General features: G+C 52.6%; 3 protein-coding genes across 4 annotated transcripts; 2 read left to right on the plus strand and 1 right to left on the minus strand.

The window, feature by feature from the left end:
* Window positions 1-441: 441 nt before the first annotated feature.
* LOC115606130 (mas-related G-protein coupled receptor member H-like) lies at window positions 442-3,005 on the minus strand. 2 transcript variants are annotated; one of them, XM_030481512.1, is made up of 2 exons: window positions 2,761-3,005; window positions 442-2,071 (listed from the first exon to the last, which is right to left on the minus strand). In XM_030481512.1, the coding sequence occupies exon 2, from the start codon at window positions 2,035-2,037 to the stop codon at window positions 1,093-1,095; it is 945 nt and encodes a 314-aa protein (XP_030337372.1). In that variant the 5' UTR covers window positions 2,038-2,071; window positions 2,761-3,005; the 3' UTR covers window positions 442-1,092. The 2 variants fall into 2 exon arrangements, with proteins under 2 accessions (XP_030337372.1, XP_030337371.1); XM_030481511.1 differs by having other exon boundaries at window positions 442-2,075.
* Window positions 3,006-7,001: 3,996 nt separating this feature from the next.
* LOC115606129 (proto-oncogene Mas-like) lies at window positions 7,002-8,919 on the plus strand. Its single transcript, XM_030481510.1, has 2 exons — window positions 7,002-7,269; window positions 7,708-8,919. The coding sequence occupies exons 1-2, from the start codon at window positions 7,188-7,190 to the stop codon at window positions 8,712-8,714; spliced, it is 1,089 nt and encodes a 362-aa protein (XP_030337370.1). The 5' UTR covers window positions 7,002-7,187; the 3' UTR covers window positions 8,715-8,919.
* Window positions 8,920-11,899: 2,980 nt separating this feature from the next.
* On the plus strand, window positions 11,900-13,077 carry LOC115606132 (proto-oncogene Mas-like). The gene has a single exon (XM_030481514.1). The coding sequence runs from the start codon at window positions 11,900-11,902 to the stop codon at window positions 12,878-12,880; it is 981 nt and encodes a 326-aa protein (XP_030337374.1). The 3' UTR covers window positions 12,881-13,077.
* Window positions 13,078-16,679: the final 3,602 nt, after the last annotated feature.

Genomic DNA, 16,679 nt, shown 5'->3' on the forward strand with positions numbered 1-16,679 from the left:
ACAGTGCGGGACGAGGCTGCACTGGGCAGCTCTGCATGTCCCCAGGACAGCCCCAGGACAGGCAATGTCCCTTCCTCCTGCCTCCATGATGGTGCTGGGGGTAACCACACCCTGGCTTGGTCCAGCTCCCGGCATGATGGTGCTTGGTCCAGCTCCAGCACCATCATTCTGCACACCCACAGCTCTCCCATCACCATGATGGAGGCTTAGCGATGGGATGAGACCTTGGCAAAGCCACAGGGAGATGAGTGATGCCCCGTGGAGCCCATAGTGACCAACAGACGTGGCACTATGGGTGCTGAAGGGTGCTGAAGGGTGGTGGCCAGGCTGAGGACCACGGACTCCCCTTCCTCTTGCTGTCCTGATCTGCTGAAGAAGGAGGAAAGCTCCAGTCTGCTGAAGCCAGGGCAGAGGAAGAATTCCAGAAGGAAGAGACTTAGCTCACAAAATAAATAAATATATTATATATTTGAGGAGATATTTGCTGTGACAGTAATAAAACAGCCTGAGGGCACCACCAAACCCCTGCACCCATCCTTCCCGCAGCAGTTGTGATGGTGCAGTCCCAGTTGTGAGCAGTTGGCGTCAGTTTTGCTCTGGTGATCACAAGCCATGTGTGTGCATCTCCCCCGCCTCCATCCACACCCGGTCGGCAGCAGGAGCCAGGAGAAGGCAGGATGCTGTTTATTGATGTCAGGCACAGGGGAGGGTGGTGGGACCTTGGCAGAGCCTGGTGTGGGGCATTGGTCCACCCCGTGGTGAAGGTAGGGTGGGGAGAAGCGCTTAGGACACCAAACAGATTCTACCCCCACAAAGTACATGAGTCAGAGTTACCAAAGGCAACGCTCATCCTGAAAAGCAGAGGATTTTTGGGAACACGGTCCTCTGGGGCACATTCCCCATGGTAGGGATGGAAGGGGAGAGGAAAGGAATGCTCCCCGCAGAGCATCCCTCCACACATTGACCTTGGTGATGGTCTGCTGTTCTGCACAATGACATTAGGGGAAATGCTGCAGACATCTATTAATCTGATTGCTCAAGAAAAGCCTCAGCCACTGTCCCAGGAGCCTGGACCAGAGTGGTGGGAAGGCTTCAATAGGCCGGGGCCAGCACGTTCATCATTGTGTCACTGCTGAATGCAGTGTTGTACTCTGGCTGCTCAAAGACCCTCCGGAAGGCGACCTGCAGGGGCTCCATGGAGCAGCACCTCCGGCAGCTCCCCACCAAGAAGTAGATGAAGGGGTTGATGCTGCTGTTGATGCAGGCGAGCAGGAAAACAGCCTGGGAGGTCACAGCCATGTAGCCAAACTGCTGCAGGAAATTCCAGATGCTGAGGGGAACCCCAAAGATGAGAAAGAAGAGGACAGCGAGGAAGATAACGATGTCGAGCCTCTTGTGGTGGTGCTGCTGGGAGCGACACTGGACCTTAATGAAGAGGATTGTGCTGGAAATGACCATTGATGGGGCAAAGATGAGGAAGTTGAGGGAATACATGATGATAAGAGCCACCTGGCAGAGCTCGTGCTCATGCAAGAGGCACAGAGATGTCACTGTAGCAATGACAGTGATGGAAAGGGCCCAGAGCAGGACACACACCACAGCTGACAAGCGCTGAGGGCGGTGGGTGCTGGAGCAGAGGACAGACACGCACCTCTCGATGCTGATGGCCGTCAGGAGATACAGACCCATGTTGTAGGTGAACAGCGAGAGCAGGAAAAACGACCTCTGGTACACCAGAGCCACTACATGGGAGCAGAAGATGTTCTCCATCATGTAGAAAAGGACTGAGGTGACCATGAAGAGGAGGAAGGTGAAGTCGGCCACGGCCAGGTTGAGGATGTAGGTGGTGATGGAGTTCCTGCGGATGCGGAAGCCGAGGAGCCAGAACACAGCCCCATTCCCCACCAGCCCCCAGAGGCAGATGAAGAGCGTGACAGTGTCCACAGCCACATCAGTGATGTCTATGCTGCATAGGTTGTCTCCATCGGTCTCCAGCAGGGGTGGTGCAGGAGATGGGGATATGGCATTCACCTCCATGGACGGATGCTGGGCAGGAGGTGGGATGTGGTCCCTGGCTGCGGTCAGAATGGATGGAGAGTTAATCATAGAACCATAGAAGCAATGAGGTTAGAAAAGACCTTTAAGCTCATCAAGTCCAACCATTCCCCAGCACTGTCAAGACCACCACTAACCCATGGCACTGAGGGTCTCGGCTGCACGATGTGTGAACACTTCCAGGGCCGGTGACTCCAGCACTGCCCTGGGCAGCCTGTTCCAATGCCTGAGCACCCTTTGGGGAAGGAATTGTTCCTCAGCTCCATCTAAACCTCCCCTGGTGCAGCTTGAGGCCATTTCCTCTTGTCCCATCCCTTGTTCCTTGGGAGCAGAGACCAGCCCCCTCCTGGCTCCATCCTCCTGTCAGGCAGTTGTAGAGAGCGAGAGCCCTGAGCCTTAATGGCTTGGAAGAGCTGGAGCTGAGCTGCATGGTTCATCACCAGCTCCCTGTGCTGGGAATTCACCAGTGGAGGGCACATGGGATGTGCTGGAGAGAGGAATGATGGATATTGTGTAACAGAAGAGGAAGATGGGAGGAAGAGGAAGGTTCACCAGGAGATGCAGAAGGAAAGCACAGGGCAACAGGGACAGGACCTGGGGAGAACAGTGCCGGTCTCCGGGAGAGGGTGGGCAGAATGTGGCTGATCGCAGCGGATGCTGGAGGAAGGAAAGGTGGGGTAGGGATGGAGAAACATTACACTTAACTGTTAGCTTTGGTGAAGCAGCAGGCAAGGGCTTTCCAGCAGATCAGCGTCGGTGTCTCGGCATCTCATGCTCCCTTCGGATCCATCCCCTGAAGCAGGTCCTCCCAGGACAGCAGCATAAAGAATAACGTCCCCTGGTCCCCAGGAGGTCCCCCTGTCCCTGATGTGCCCCTCAACAGCTCCCCCAGCCACAGTGGGGTCGTGGGGGAGCTGGGAATGGTTTTTGTAACAGCGACTACGTCAGAGCTGGGCTTCCTCATTCTTATTTATCTTGTTTCTTTTCTCACCACAAAGGAAGTCGCTTTTGCCAGCAGCTCCACAGGCAGGACTTTGCGAATGGCTTCTCATTTCCTTCTGATTAGAAACACTCCCCCTGGGACAAACACCCTCTCCCTGCCTGTCCTCCCTGTCCTGGCGGGCTCCTGCCATTCCTCATTCCTCCTCTGCCTGTCGCAGGGCTCCAGAGACTTCAGCATCCCTGGGGGTCATCACCCATCCAGCAGTAGAGCATGATGCTGATGGTGCTGGTGATGCTGGTGCTGCTGCTGCTGCAGGTTGTGCTGGTGGTGCTGCTGATATTGGTGGTGCTGGTGATGCCAGCAGCGCTGGCAGAGCAGCTGGGTGCTTCTCAGAAGCAACTCCCCTTCTGGGAAGAGCATGAGGATCATCGCCAAAACCCCACCTGGGCCCAAGGGAACCTTCAAACCGCAGCCAAGACTTTGAGTTTCTTGTCAGCCTAATGCAGGCTTTGACAGCCCAGTTGAAGGACAACATACAGCTTCTTTTCAGCCAGGTGACAACAATATGAACACTTATAGCCCAGATTAATTATTGCTCAAACCCCTCAGTAATGCCATGAAAGCTATTAGAGAGCAGAATCACAGACTGGTTTGTGTTGGAAGGGACCTTAAAGCTCATTCAGTTCCAACCCCCTGCCACAGGCAGGGACACCTTCCACTAGAGCAGGTTGCTCCAAGCCCCTGTGTCCAACCTGGCCTTGAACACTGCCAGGGATGGGGCATTCATTTTTGGTGTGCTGGGCTCCCCCTCCCAGTGGGCTTTACCATGGAGCTGCGTCCCATCTCTTCACCAGCAGCACATTCTCCTCCTCAGTCTTGGTTAGTTTTACATGATCCCAACCCTTTGGTATCCCAAACACTCTGGGTTGTGGCTCCTGAGCTCAGCCTCAATGTTGTTAAACCCTCCTCTTGCTCACGGCTCCTACTCAGGGTTGAGCAGAGCAGGTTGGAGATACTGGTCTGGCCGCGCTGTCCCTTGTGCAGGTCCATGGGGACCAGGAGCTCCTTGCAGCCACTGCACAGCCTGCCAAGGGCTTATTGCTATAGCCAATATGTTTTGCACAATTAACAACCTGCTGTGATGATTAAAAAGACAACTGTGGGCTGTAAAATGAGGCTCGTGGTTGCCTCAGCTGTGGAAAAGCTTCTCCAGAGGGATCCACTGCTCCAAGGAGCACCCTGCATCTCCCACTCCATGGTGCCCTTGCAATTGGGAGGTACTTCTGTCTTCTCTCCCAGCTGCCTGGATGATACCAGCCTTTGGCTGCTCTAAATCATACTGTCAATGCCTAAAACTGAGTCCCAAAGACCCTGGATTTATCCCATTAACAATTCCAGCCTCACCGTTTTCACTAAGGGCAGAGTTGTCTCCAAGGTTTTCATATCAAAATCACTTCATATCGAAGCCCCTTCCTTCAGTGGGACTTTATGAGCAAAGCAGACCCTATCACCCATATTTCATGCATGGGCAGAGCCCATCACTGAGCCACCAGCCCTGGGGATGCTGGTGGGACCTGTGGATTTCTCCCCACTCCCATCTCCTCCAGCATCCTCCAGCTGAATTCTCCAGCCTCATCCCAGCTTCCTGAGGCAGGTAAACCTACCACGGCCCTGCAGCCACCCCTATTAACCTTTGATGGGGCTACTTTTCTAGCTGCAGAGTCAGAAGGGAAGGAGCATCTTTACTGCAGCACTCTTGGGCTTTGAACCTGGGGTGGGATAGATGGGGACATCCTGGAAGCAAGCAACTATGTGCATGCATCTGCATCAGCAGCACCCAGAGGATTTCTGACTGAAACCTGCCATTTATTCTTCATGGTCACCTCTGCAAGATTCCTACTGTGGGGAACACAAAAAATAAGCAGAACCATGTTTGGGCAAATTTCCAGGAGAAAAAGTGCCTGGGACGTGGGAGGGATTGGGTTGCTCTCATGCTGTTCATGGCTATGGATGCTGCAATAGGTCTCACCTTCCTGGAAGGAGGAGGATGGATGATGAAGCACATCCTGCAACTGCAGAAGCTGGGAGGTGCCACTCTGCAGACCCATGCCAATTCACACTGGCTGAAGATGGATTAAGAAAGCTTTCCCTCTGTCCCATGGAATTCCAACTGAACAGAAGCTTTGGGAGCAACAGGGACACGGAGCTGCAGTGCTGATGTGTTGCATTTAACACAGCCTGTTACCAGAGCAGGGCATTTGTAGCTAATCCTTATACTGCTTTAGTATGAAAAAGCTACTTTTGGGTTGATTTTTGCAGGATTTGAAGGATAAGCCCCTCAGCACACCGGTTCAGAGCTGCCAGGGTGTACTCCCCATTGTCCTGCAGTGGGTGACTATTCCCGGCCAGCCCATCCCATTCCTCCAGTGGGGCTTCCCAGAGGATGCTGCACTGGGAGAGTGCCGAAGGGGAATTTGGAGCAAGCCGACCCAAAGGACTTGTGGTTGGAAGAACACTTGGGGCAAAGGGAGGGAGAGCAGGAGATGACAGTGGTAATTGTAGAGCTTCCTTGGCATCGTTGCTCACTGGGACATTTGGAAGCTCAGCACTAAGACACTTGTTTCAGTTAAATAACCCTGGGTGAAAGGATTGTCCTTTGTTATCGAGCATATATTGTTGTTACTACCCTGTTTTGTTCTAATTTCTTATATATATAACGTTCTTTTTCATCTCTGGGTGGGTTGGGAGAAGATATTTCTGTCGGGAAGTCAGTGCTTCCTCTTGAGCCATCCGCAGTGTGAGCTGCAGGCGGAGGAATGCTGGTTAATGAAGTTCAGTTCACACATATGTTCCTGTGGTTTGGCATTGCACCCAGCTGGCCCTGGATATGGCAGAGATGGTGAAACACCATCTCCGATTCTGCTTTCTGCTTCTTTTTCCTCTCCTTTATTTATTTGTTTATTTCTTGGGATCACAGTGATCCAAAAGGGAGTATGAAGATGCTCTGAGGGCTGGAGCAGCTCTGCTCTGGAGCCAGGCTGAGAGAGCTGGGCTGGGTCAGCCTGCACAAGAGAAGGCTCCTTAAGGGGGGACCTTAGAGCAGCTCCAGTGCCTAAAGGGGCTCCAGGAAACCTGGAGAGGGGCTTTGGACAAGGGCCTGTAGGGACAGGCCAAGGGGAATGGCTTTAACCTGCCAGAGGGGAGATTGAGATGAGCTCTGAGGCAGAAGCTCTTCCCTGTGAGGGTGCTGAGGCGCTGGCACAGGGTGCCCAGAGAAGCTGTGGCTGCCCCATCCCTGGCAGTGTTCAAGGCCAGGTTGGACACAGGGGCTTGGAGCAACCTGCTCTAGTGGAAGGTGTCCCTGCCCGTGGCAGGGGGTTGGAACTGAATGAGCTTTAAGGTCCTTCAACCCAAACCAGTCTGGCATTCTGTGATTCTGTGACTTATTTAGATTTGCTGTTCAGCAGACAAGGAAGCAGGACAGAGAACACACAATCAGCAGAGTTCTCCTCCAAGGACTCACGCTGCATCCCTGCAACCTCAGCAGAGTGAGACGTGAGGATGTGGCACAGAGCAGCCAGCATCAGTGAGGGGCAGGTCCAGCGGTGTGTGCCACCCCTGGGATGCGGTGGCTGGATGAGTCACTCCATCCAGCTCTCCTCTTGCCCTCCCCATGGCATGGGGTGATGGAGGTGTCCACTCAGCTTTTGCAGACAGGGAAGTGACAGTCAGCATCATCTCCCCGGGGCTGATGGCGGCTTCTATGTGACAGAAAAGAGTGGACATTCACATGGATGGGAACCATGACATATCTCAGGGGTGTTGCTGATGGGCTCAGAAGAGAAGAAGCAAACAAGAAGGAAAACAGCACAACAGCAGATTTGCAAACAGGAAGCGTTTGAAGTAACCAGCACATGGGTCTGCAACGCCCGTACTGTGAGGGTGACTCTTTGGCAATCTGCTTCCGCTACTCTGACAAGTGATGACCAAGCCCTGGCACGTCTGCATCCCTTCAGCGACCACCCCTGAGCAGAAACCCAGGTTCCAGGGCCCGTTTGGAGCTGAGGAAGAGTTGCAGTGCCAGAGCCCACACGCAGACTGCTGGAGGAACCTCATCATGGAGATCCCTTGTTCCTGGTGGCCAGATCTTGTCTGGGATGGTTTTGGTGTGGCAGCTTTGTAAAGGTTCATGTGCAAGTCTGACACAGAGGACTGGAATTTGCAGCTCTGGAAACCAAAACTGTGCAAGGATTCCTGCCCTCCCCTGCCTGGTGAGAGGGGTCTGGGGCTCGCCTCCACTCCTGTCTCTGTCCTGATGTTCTTCCCATCTGTCAGCTGTTTTTAATCCTTAAAGGCCAAATGGCTCTGCATACCTTTTGTTCCTCCCTTCATTCCTCTTCCAGCTCTGTCTGTCTCCTGTCACCCTGGGCCAAGCTTTCCCCTCCTATCCCTATTTCTTCTCTTCTCTTCTCTTCTCTTCTCTTCTCTTCTCTTCTCTTCTCTTCTCTTCTCTTCTCTTCTCTTCTCTTCTCTTCTTTCTTTCTCCTCTTTCTTTCGCTTAGCTTCTCTCACTGCTAAGTTCTTATGTTCTCTGGGTAGCAGATGTTGTAGCTTGTGAAGGATTGCAGAAGACAGAATGACCAGAGGACATTCACAGTACCGGTGACCCAGAATCACTGATTTTGCCTTCACCTTTCGCCTTTCCCCAGGCGAGCACAAGAGAGAAAGGAGGAAGATGGACGGAAATCCCAACAACACAATCCATGGCTGGCATACAGTGTCCCCAGCACCTACAGAGAGCCTGGTCTATGAGGATGAACACAACGGGACCCAGTGCTTTGCAGAACACGTCCCTGAACTCGTCACCGGGAGCATCACGCTGCTCATCTGCCTATGTGGGCTGGTGGGGAATGGGGCCATCCTCTGGCTCCTTGGCTTCCGCATCAGGAGAAGCCCCTTCACTGCCTACCTCCTGAACTTGGCCGTGGCTGACTTCTGCTTTCTCCTCTTCACATCAGCTTTCCTTGTGGTTTATCATATGCCCATGCTCAGCTGCTCCCAGCCAGCGCTCCTGCAGGTGCTGCCGCTATTTCACTCCATGGTTCTGCTCACGTACAGCACCAGCCTCTACCTCCTCACTGCCATCAGTGTGGAGAGGTGTATGGGTGTCCTCTGGCCCTTCTGGTGCCGAGGCCACCGCCCGGAGCTCCTATCTGCTGCCATGTGTATCCTGCTGTGGGCCCTCTCCTGTGTGCTTGCAGGGCTGGTGTACTTTGTGTGTGACCTGGATCATTCCCAACACTGTGGGATGGTTCTTGGACTCTTGTGCTGCCTCAATTTCTGCTTTTTCACTCCCTTTATGGTCCTTTCCAATGTGATCCTCTTCATCAAGCTCAGGCGCAGCTCTTGGCAGCACCACCCAGCTAGGCTGTACACTGTCATCTTCCTCACCGTTCTCTTCTTCCTCCTCTTCGGCATCCCTCTCAGTGTCCAGATCTTCCTCAACTTCTTTGTCTACATTAACTTTGTCTTTGAGATCTGCCTGTTGCTGGCCTCTTTCAACAGTGGCATCAACCCCGTTATTTATGTCCTGGTTGGGAGCTATGGGAAGTTCACATTCAGGGGATCCGTCAAAGTGGCTCTTCAGAGGGTCTTTGAAGATAGGGCAGATTCCCAAGAGGTGGGTGAGACCCCTGTGATGGAAATTGTTGCCTAAACCCCTATGGCTGCAGGCTGGAGAGGAGTGGCCGTGCCTTTGCACCCCATGTCAGCACCCATGGCCTGGCTGGGTGAGCAGGACCAGCAGTTGACAGTTGTGTCCCCCAGGACATGGCCATGGTCAATGATGTTTCCAGGGGCAGGGCTAGTTCCCAGCTCGAGCTTGTTTTTAAGTTATTTAAATAAAGGTGTCTTTCATGTAACTTACTGGTGATTGCGGTTTCTTCTCGATGGCTCCATAGGGAGCTTGTTCTCAAAATCATGTTTGTGACCATCCCCTCACTAGATATTATACATGCTGCCCACTAGACATTATATATGCATCATACGTGCTGAAATGATGTGGTCCAGAAGGTTCTGCCTCATCCGTTCTCCTGTTCTCCAGGGTTAAAGTCCTGCCTCATCCATTGTCCTGTTCTCCAGGTTTAGCACAGCCATGCTCCTGGGCCCCCATCTGCACCTTGTCTGCTTCCCACATGGAAAGTCCCATCTCTTCCTGTCTCTGGGAAGGTCCCATTCCTGGGACCTTGATGCCTGTTATTAAAGCACCAACCACTCAATACTTTGATCCTCAAAAGCCCCCAGACCACAGGAGATGATGGTGAGGGACAGAAAGGATGTTCTCAGCTCCCCTTGCTTTATGTCCTCCTGTGGCACCGTATGGCAGAGAAAACCCATCTCAGCCTGGCTGATGGAGCTGGAAGCATCAGTCGACACCCACACCTCTACCCTTGCAATGGGCTTTAGCTGGGGAGGCAGGGACAGGCAAAGAGGCAAGTGCTGCTGATGATAGGCACTGTGCTGGGTTGGACAGGGGATGGGCAGACAGACAGCTACTGGCTGATGGCTGTTGGAAAGTGCAATACTGCGCAGTGGATGGAGAAGCCCTTGGAGCAAACCACCAGGGCAGAGCCAAGAAAAGAGGCAGACAGAGAGGAAGGTTCTCATGGGTGATGGCTGGAGCAGGCTGAGCTCTGCCTGCCAGATGGCTTTATTGGCTTTCCCAGCACACAGAAAGAGCTGCTTCCAGAGCCATGACATGTACAGGCTGTAGGTTCCTTTGTGCACACACAAGCCTGACCCCAACACAAACAACCAGCCCATGTCTGTAAATCATGTGTTGGAAATGAACATTTTAGGCAAACATGCTCAGGATGTTACACACAAAAGCAGAAGCTGAGAAACCCTGGGTGACTCTGCTCTTTTGCCGAGCACATGGGTAGATGCTGATGTACCTTGACCTACAGGACATCTGGAGATGGGCTTCGGACAAGGGCCTGTAGGGACAGGACAAGGGGGAACGGCTTTAACCTGCCAGAGGGGAGACTGAGATGAGCTCTGAGGCAGAAGCTCTTCCCTGTGAGGGTGCTGAGGCGCTGGCACAGGGTGCCCAGAGAAGCTGTGGCTGCCCCATCCCTGGCAGTGTTCAAGGCCAGGTTGGACACAGGGGCTTGGAACAACCTGCTCTAGTGGAAGGTGTTCCTGCCTGTGGCAGGTGGTTGGAGCTGGAGGAGCTTTAAGGTCCCTTCCAACTCAAACCATTCTATGATTCTGTGATTCCCTTCTCATGACCTTTTTGCACTTGAAAGCATTGGCACTGTGAGGAATTGTGAGATTCTCTATTGGAATTGTGAGATTCTCTAGCTGGGGACACAAATGCATCATCACCAAAGCAGAGAGGAGGCGATTTTGGTCCTACGGTCCCTACGTGTGCCAGTTGCCAGCAGGAGCATCCCTGCTCCCAGACGCAACAGGAGCTGTTTGCATTTGTCCTTCACCACAGTAAGCCTGGGTAGGAGCCATCTCATCTAACTTCAGCTCTCCAGAAATTCCATGGGCCTGTCTGAGGCACTATAGAAGAAACTCAGGCGAAACCCATAACTTAGATGGTTAAAGCCAACTGAGCAGCACTGATTCACCTCTCCTTAGGAAAACCCAGATTTTCCTGGAATCCTGAGCCATCTCTCCTGCACTCCTTGGTGCCCTCAGTGCTGTGCTCTTGGAAATGGTGTCTTTGAAGGTCAATTATTGCTGTGAAATTCGGGTGCACGAGTGGCAAACCCAGATCTGAACCAGAAACAGAGGTTTTGCAGCAACGCCCGGCTTGTAGCACAGGGTCCTAAAGATACACGCTTGGAATGGGAGGAGGAGGAAAGAGACGAGTATTTTGGGACTGTGGTTGCTTTAAAATGAAATGAAAGAGGAACATGACATGGATCACAATCAGCTCTTCCCATAGGTCTAATTTCTGAGAGTCTTTTTACTCATTTCCTGTGCAAAGAAGAGGTTATAGCCACAACCCTGATACTGTCAAACACAACGAAATAGCCCTCTCTTTACAGCAACCCTTGACCTGCTTGACTATCAGCAACTGCTTTGTGAAAGGAGCTGAGAAAGACCCCTTGCTGGAGGCTGCACAGGCTCACCAAGGCTTTGGTCCAGTTTTCCAAGTGATAATTCCAGGAAACCTCATTAACCATCAGGGGGGCAGCAGATGGTGAGTGCGAGGTGATGTGGTTCTGCTCCAGTCATGTTCTCCAGGCTGTCAGAGGAGATAAGGTCAGACTTTTCCAGCTTAATTTAGTGCCTCCCCTCATTGGTGTTGAACCTGTTGGTCAATATTGGGGAATAGTGGTCTCTGGGATATGAAGACCCATGGAAAATGGTGATAGGGGAACACTGAAATGAGTGTCCCACTGAAGGAAGCCAGCAGCTTGGCAGTATCAGCTGTAACATTAGACAACTGAGAATCCATATTAGATCCACCCCAAACCCACTTGCTTTTTGACGTAGAGTCACAGAATGGTTTGGGTTGGAAGGGTCCTTAAGGATCATCTATTTCCAACCCTCCGCCACAGGCACCTCCAAGGACAATCCTTTCATCTTATTATTTCCCTCCTCCAGATCTGTCCCATCAAAAGCCAGGAAGGAGGCATCTCCCCAGCTTTGGCTCCACTTCTCTACATGCTTTTGTGCCAGGTATGTCATCCCCATCTCCCCACATCCTGTCTTCCACCTCTCCTGTCCCTTATTTCTCTCTGTGCTCCTCCACATAGAAGCTGGGGCATGGCTGCAAAGGTCTGAAAGGCTAGGGTGGGGGACACAAGAGGTGCTAACATACCTCTGTTTCATCTCATCCCTCCAGCTGCATGAGGAGGAAGGAGAAGCAGCAGAGGTTTTGCAATGAGCACATTGCCCCCTGCCATGGAAGGAACCAGCCCTGCTTGCTGGAGCCAGTCCGGTGAGACAGCGTGTATCAGGAGTTGGCATCACCAGCCCTTGATGCATGGAGACAGTCACTACAACTGGACTAACTGTGAAACTGGTCACTGGAGCAAAGTCCCTGTCACGCTGCTCGTCTGCCTCTGTGGGCTGGTGGGGAATGGGGCTGTGCTCTGGCTCTTCAGCTCCCACGTCCGCAGGAACCCCATCACCACCTACATCCTCAACCTGGCTGCAGCCGACTTCACCTTCCTCCTCTCCATCACCATTGCTCTTGTGATACTTTATGTCCCAGGGACCCTTTGTCACAGGCTGAGCTCACGGGATGTGACAACTGCGTTGAACATCACCATCCTCTTCTCTTTCACTGCTAGTGTCTACCTCTTGACAGCCTTCAGTGCCATGACAGCTCTGTCTGTCCTCCCCATTACCTGCTGCCCCTGCCACAGCTCCCAGTGCTTACCAGAGCTCATATGTGCCCTGCTCTGGGCCCTTTCCTTCCTCCTCACCATGAACCTTTTGTTCTGCCCTGCAGCACTCATTGCCTTCGTCCTGAGCTACCTCTTATCGCTGCTTACCCTGGTTTTATCTGGTCTAACCCTGCTTGCCAGGATCGTGTGCTGTTCATGGCAACATCCTCCACGGAAGCTCTGTGCTGTGGTCCTGCTCACTGTCTTCTTCTTCCCCTTCCTCACTGCTGATTTTGGGTACTGGCTTTTGCTAAGGCTGTTTGATTTTTCAGTCTTTGTCTTCAATGCCTCTCTCCTCTTGGCCTGTGTGAAAAGCAGCATCAACCCTGGTATTTACTTCTTGGCTGGGAGCTGCACAAAGAAGTTCACGCTCTCTGTGAGGGTTGCTTTCCAGAGGGCTTTTGGAGATGTAACAGAGCCCCAAAATAGAGGTGAAAGTCACAGAGAGAACACAGTGGAACCAGCTGTTTAAACCTCTGCAGCCTCTCCCTGAGAGAAGATGCTCCGGGGATGGAGACAAGCAACATGGGCCAGAACAGGATTAGCTGCAGAGTGACAAAGTGTGCTGGGTGGCATAGGAACACCTGCCTGTGGGGGGACACTGAACAGAGTGATGAAATACTTTTTCTATGGAGCCAGGCTGAGAGAGCTGGGCTGGGTCAACCTGGAGAAGAGAAGGCTCCTGAAGGGGAGACCTTAGAGCAGCTCTAGTGCCTAAAGGGGCTCCAGGAAACCTGGAGAGGGGCTTTGGACAGGGGCCTGTAGGGGCAGGGCAAGGGAATGGCTTTAACCTGCCAGAGAGGAGACTGAGATGAGCTCTGAGGCAGAAGCTCTTCCGTGTGAGGGTGCTGAGGCGCTGGCACAGGGTGCCCAGAGAAGCTGTGGCTGCCCCATCCCTGGCAGTGTTCAAGGCCAGGTTGGACACAGGGGCTTGGAGCAACCTGCTCTAGTGGAAGGTGTCCCTGCCCATGGCAGGGGGTTGGAACTGAATGAGCTTTAAGGTCCCTTCAACCCAAACCAGTCTGTGATGATTCAAAACCTCTGCTTTGTATGTGTCCTATTCAACAGGTCTGAGCTTTCGCCATACCAAAAATGATCCTGCTCAAACAGAGCCACAGAGGCTCTTCCCTTCTGCCCATGGGGTTGTTTTGGTGTGTCTGCTTAAAAGCGGAGTGCAGATGGATCAGAACGCTTGGCACTGCAGGGCAGAACAAGTCCAGGGCAAACCCTTGTGCCTGCATCTCCAGACATGTCTGAAGAGCGTGTGAAGATTTCACATCCAGCTTTGTTACCAGGCAAACAGGCATGTGCTTGGGATTGCCCCTAGAAGGCTTTCCCTGAAATGCTTCTGCTGCAGATGGAGTTTTGTCTGCATATGACGTGGGTTCTTGACTGGAACTGCCTCTTGGGGTTCTTCCCACTTTTCTTCGGGCTGTCAGGATGAGTTGGCTTGAGCAAATGGCATTTCGCAACCATGACCCAAGGTCTGTATCCACTTCTGGTGTCTCTGTTCCTCATCTAGAAAAGCAAAAGGAGTAGGGTTAAAAGGAGACAACCCCAAAAGCACTGGAGGGTCTGTAAAGACTGGATTTTCCATGTGAAAGAGGATACAGGGAAAGGGAAAGAAAACAATGGACTGTTGTTGAGGCCATGAGGACTGAATCCCTCTAGCCTGGCTCTCCCTGGGTAAAAGGGGTTATGGCAGCCCTTTCTCTGCTTCTATCTCTCCCTTTATCTGATTCTCTCTCCCCTCTGTGCCTGTCAGCCCTTGCTATCAAGGATCTGGAGGATAGATCAGCTCTCACTTGCTTCTGAGCTGTTTTGTTTCCTGGCATGACTCCCCACCAGCCTGCACTAACTTCAGTAGGAGCACAAGGGAAAGGTTGGGAAGATGCAGTAGGCAGGGAGAAGCGGAGGGAGAAAAGGCATCAGCAGAGCAGAACTATGAATGCTGTGGCCTCTAGCACCTGGGATGGTGACAGAAGGTTCTCTGCCCTTTGGGTTGTTCCTCAGAGAGGCTGGAATGGAAATCAATTACTTGGTGCAGTACAGGTACAGAGCCAAGATAACTAAACCCATGAAACTCTCTGGTAAAACCAAGAAGCTCAGATAGGAGGTGGCTTGGGTGATGGTGCAGGCAAGGTTGATCCCAGGAAGCAGGAAAGGCCCATGTGAGGGTCGTGGTCCTTCTGCACTTGCCTTGGAAGACATTCCACATGATGGAAGCTTTTTGCTGGACAAGTTGCAACTCAGAAAGTTTTTACTTTCCAAAGGGCAGGAAAACGGGAGAGAGGGAGAAAAACCCCTTCAACTACAGAAGACTCCTGCCCTGTTCTGTAAAATTATTCTGTTAATAAATGCTTCTTAGATGTTTGATCTCATCATGTGGCTTCAAAGTGTGAGTCACCACCCATGGGTTATACTATCATTTCTCTTTCTAGAAGCAATGGCACGTTAGTTACCCTTGGAGTCCAATAGCTAAAGAGGCTGAAAAGAAACCTGGAGAGGAGCTTTGGGCAAGGGCCTGTAGGGGCAGGACAAGGGGAATGGCTTTAACCTGCCAGAGGGGAGACTGAGATGAGCTCTGAGGCAGAAGTTCTTCCCTGTGAGGGTGCTGAGGCGCTGGCACAGGGTGCCCAGAGAAGCTGTGGCTGCCCCATCCCTGGCAGTGTTCAAGGCCAGGTTGGACACAGGGGCTTGGAGCAACCTGCTCTAGTGGAAGGTGTCCCTGCCTGTGGCAGGGGGTTGGAACTGGATGAGCTTTAAGCTCCCTTCCAACTCAAACCAGTCTGGGATTCTACGATTAAAGGCAGTGGGAAAAGGACAGACAACTTCCCATTGTGTAAGAGACAGGGAAACATGAGTTACTATGAAGTCTTTGATGTTGGCAAAGAGAATACAGAAATGAGTGTCTCTGTCTTGCCAAGACCATCTCATCTGGCGATCCTCAGACTTGCTTCAAGTCGTGGCTTGAAGCTGTATCTGGGGAATGCCTGGTGAGCTGTGCCAGAGCAGGTTCCCATCTCAGCCTCCTGTGGCCTTGGCTGAAGTCAGGTGAAAGAGTCTGAAGCCTCCTTTGGGATGCTTTGGTACCTGTGGACAAAACTTTTGTGGAGATATTGCAAAGTGGAACATGTTCCAAACCCTCCGCTCTTGGTTTTCCTGAAGGGACTGGCCACAGCAGGGCAGGAGCAGATTTCCTGCATCATGGCAGGGATGTTTATTGTGCTGTGCGGGCCCCGAGAGACCCCAGCAGGGAGGTGACAACCCTCTGAAGCCTGCTGCCAAAAGCCACGTTCCCTAGAGCACAGAGCTAATCAGCCCCTTGCATGAACTTGTTGGCACTAGTAGGAGTGTCGGGATCACTCTGCTCAGAGTCACCGTCGAACGCATCCTTTGCTCAGAAGGATTGAACCCTGGAACGGAAGACTATGACACATTCCCACGTAAGGAGCACGCTCTTGCTTCCTGCTCAGCTCTGCAGCCCGGCCTGGGCTTGATTTCTGCGTCTCCATCAGCCGGGAGCGTAGGGCCGGCTTTGCTCACTGCTGTGTTGGACACCAGAGCAGAACAGCAAGGATGCTCGGTGTGATCAGAACCCCTCTCCTGCCATCTAGAGGCATCAGCCCCGCACATCTGTGCAATCACCGCTGGCACCGGGATGGATGTGGCCCTGTAGCCTCCTGAGCCCGGGGTCAGAGTGAGCAGCGGGGCAGGGGTCTCCTGCTCGGGGCAGCCTCTCCTTGTCATCTTCTTTCTCTCCATCTCTCTCTTGCTTTCATTCTCCCTTTGTTTCTTCCTCTCTTCTTCCTTCATCCTTTCTTCCTTCTTGCTTCCTTCCTCCTTTCCTCATTTCCTTCCGTATTTCTTTGTTTCTTTCTTTCTTTCTTTCTGGCTTACTTTTTCCTTTCTTGCTTTCTTGCTTCTTTGCTTTTCTCCCTTTCTCACTCTCTAAACTGTAGTGTTTCCTGGTGTTTTATTCTCCACATCACTAATTCCCACAGCACCCAACAGGACCCCTTGGCTTGCCTGTCTTTGCAGCCGCTCTGCCAGAGCCTCGCCTTGCTGGGACAAGAGATGTGGCCAGAACTCCCCCACGACCTCTCTCTCAGTCCTTCCCCAGGCAAAGAGCTCCCCCAAAGCACCACAACACTCAGCTGCTCAGCCAAAGGAGACACAGTTTATTTACTGGGGCCACGGCCATGAGGCTCATTGCAACAGGGAGCACAGCTCAGGCCTCCCCCTCCCCAGCAGTGCCTGGGACACTGCTC

This window comes from Strigops habroptila, chromosome 4, assembly GCF_004027225.2.
Source record: "Strigops habroptila isolate Jane chromosome 4, bStrHab1.2.pri, whole genome shotgun sequence".
In the NCBI taxonomy this organism is placed as follows: Eukaryota; Metazoa; Chordata; class Aves; order Psittaciformes; family Psittacidae; genus Strigops; species Strigops habroptila.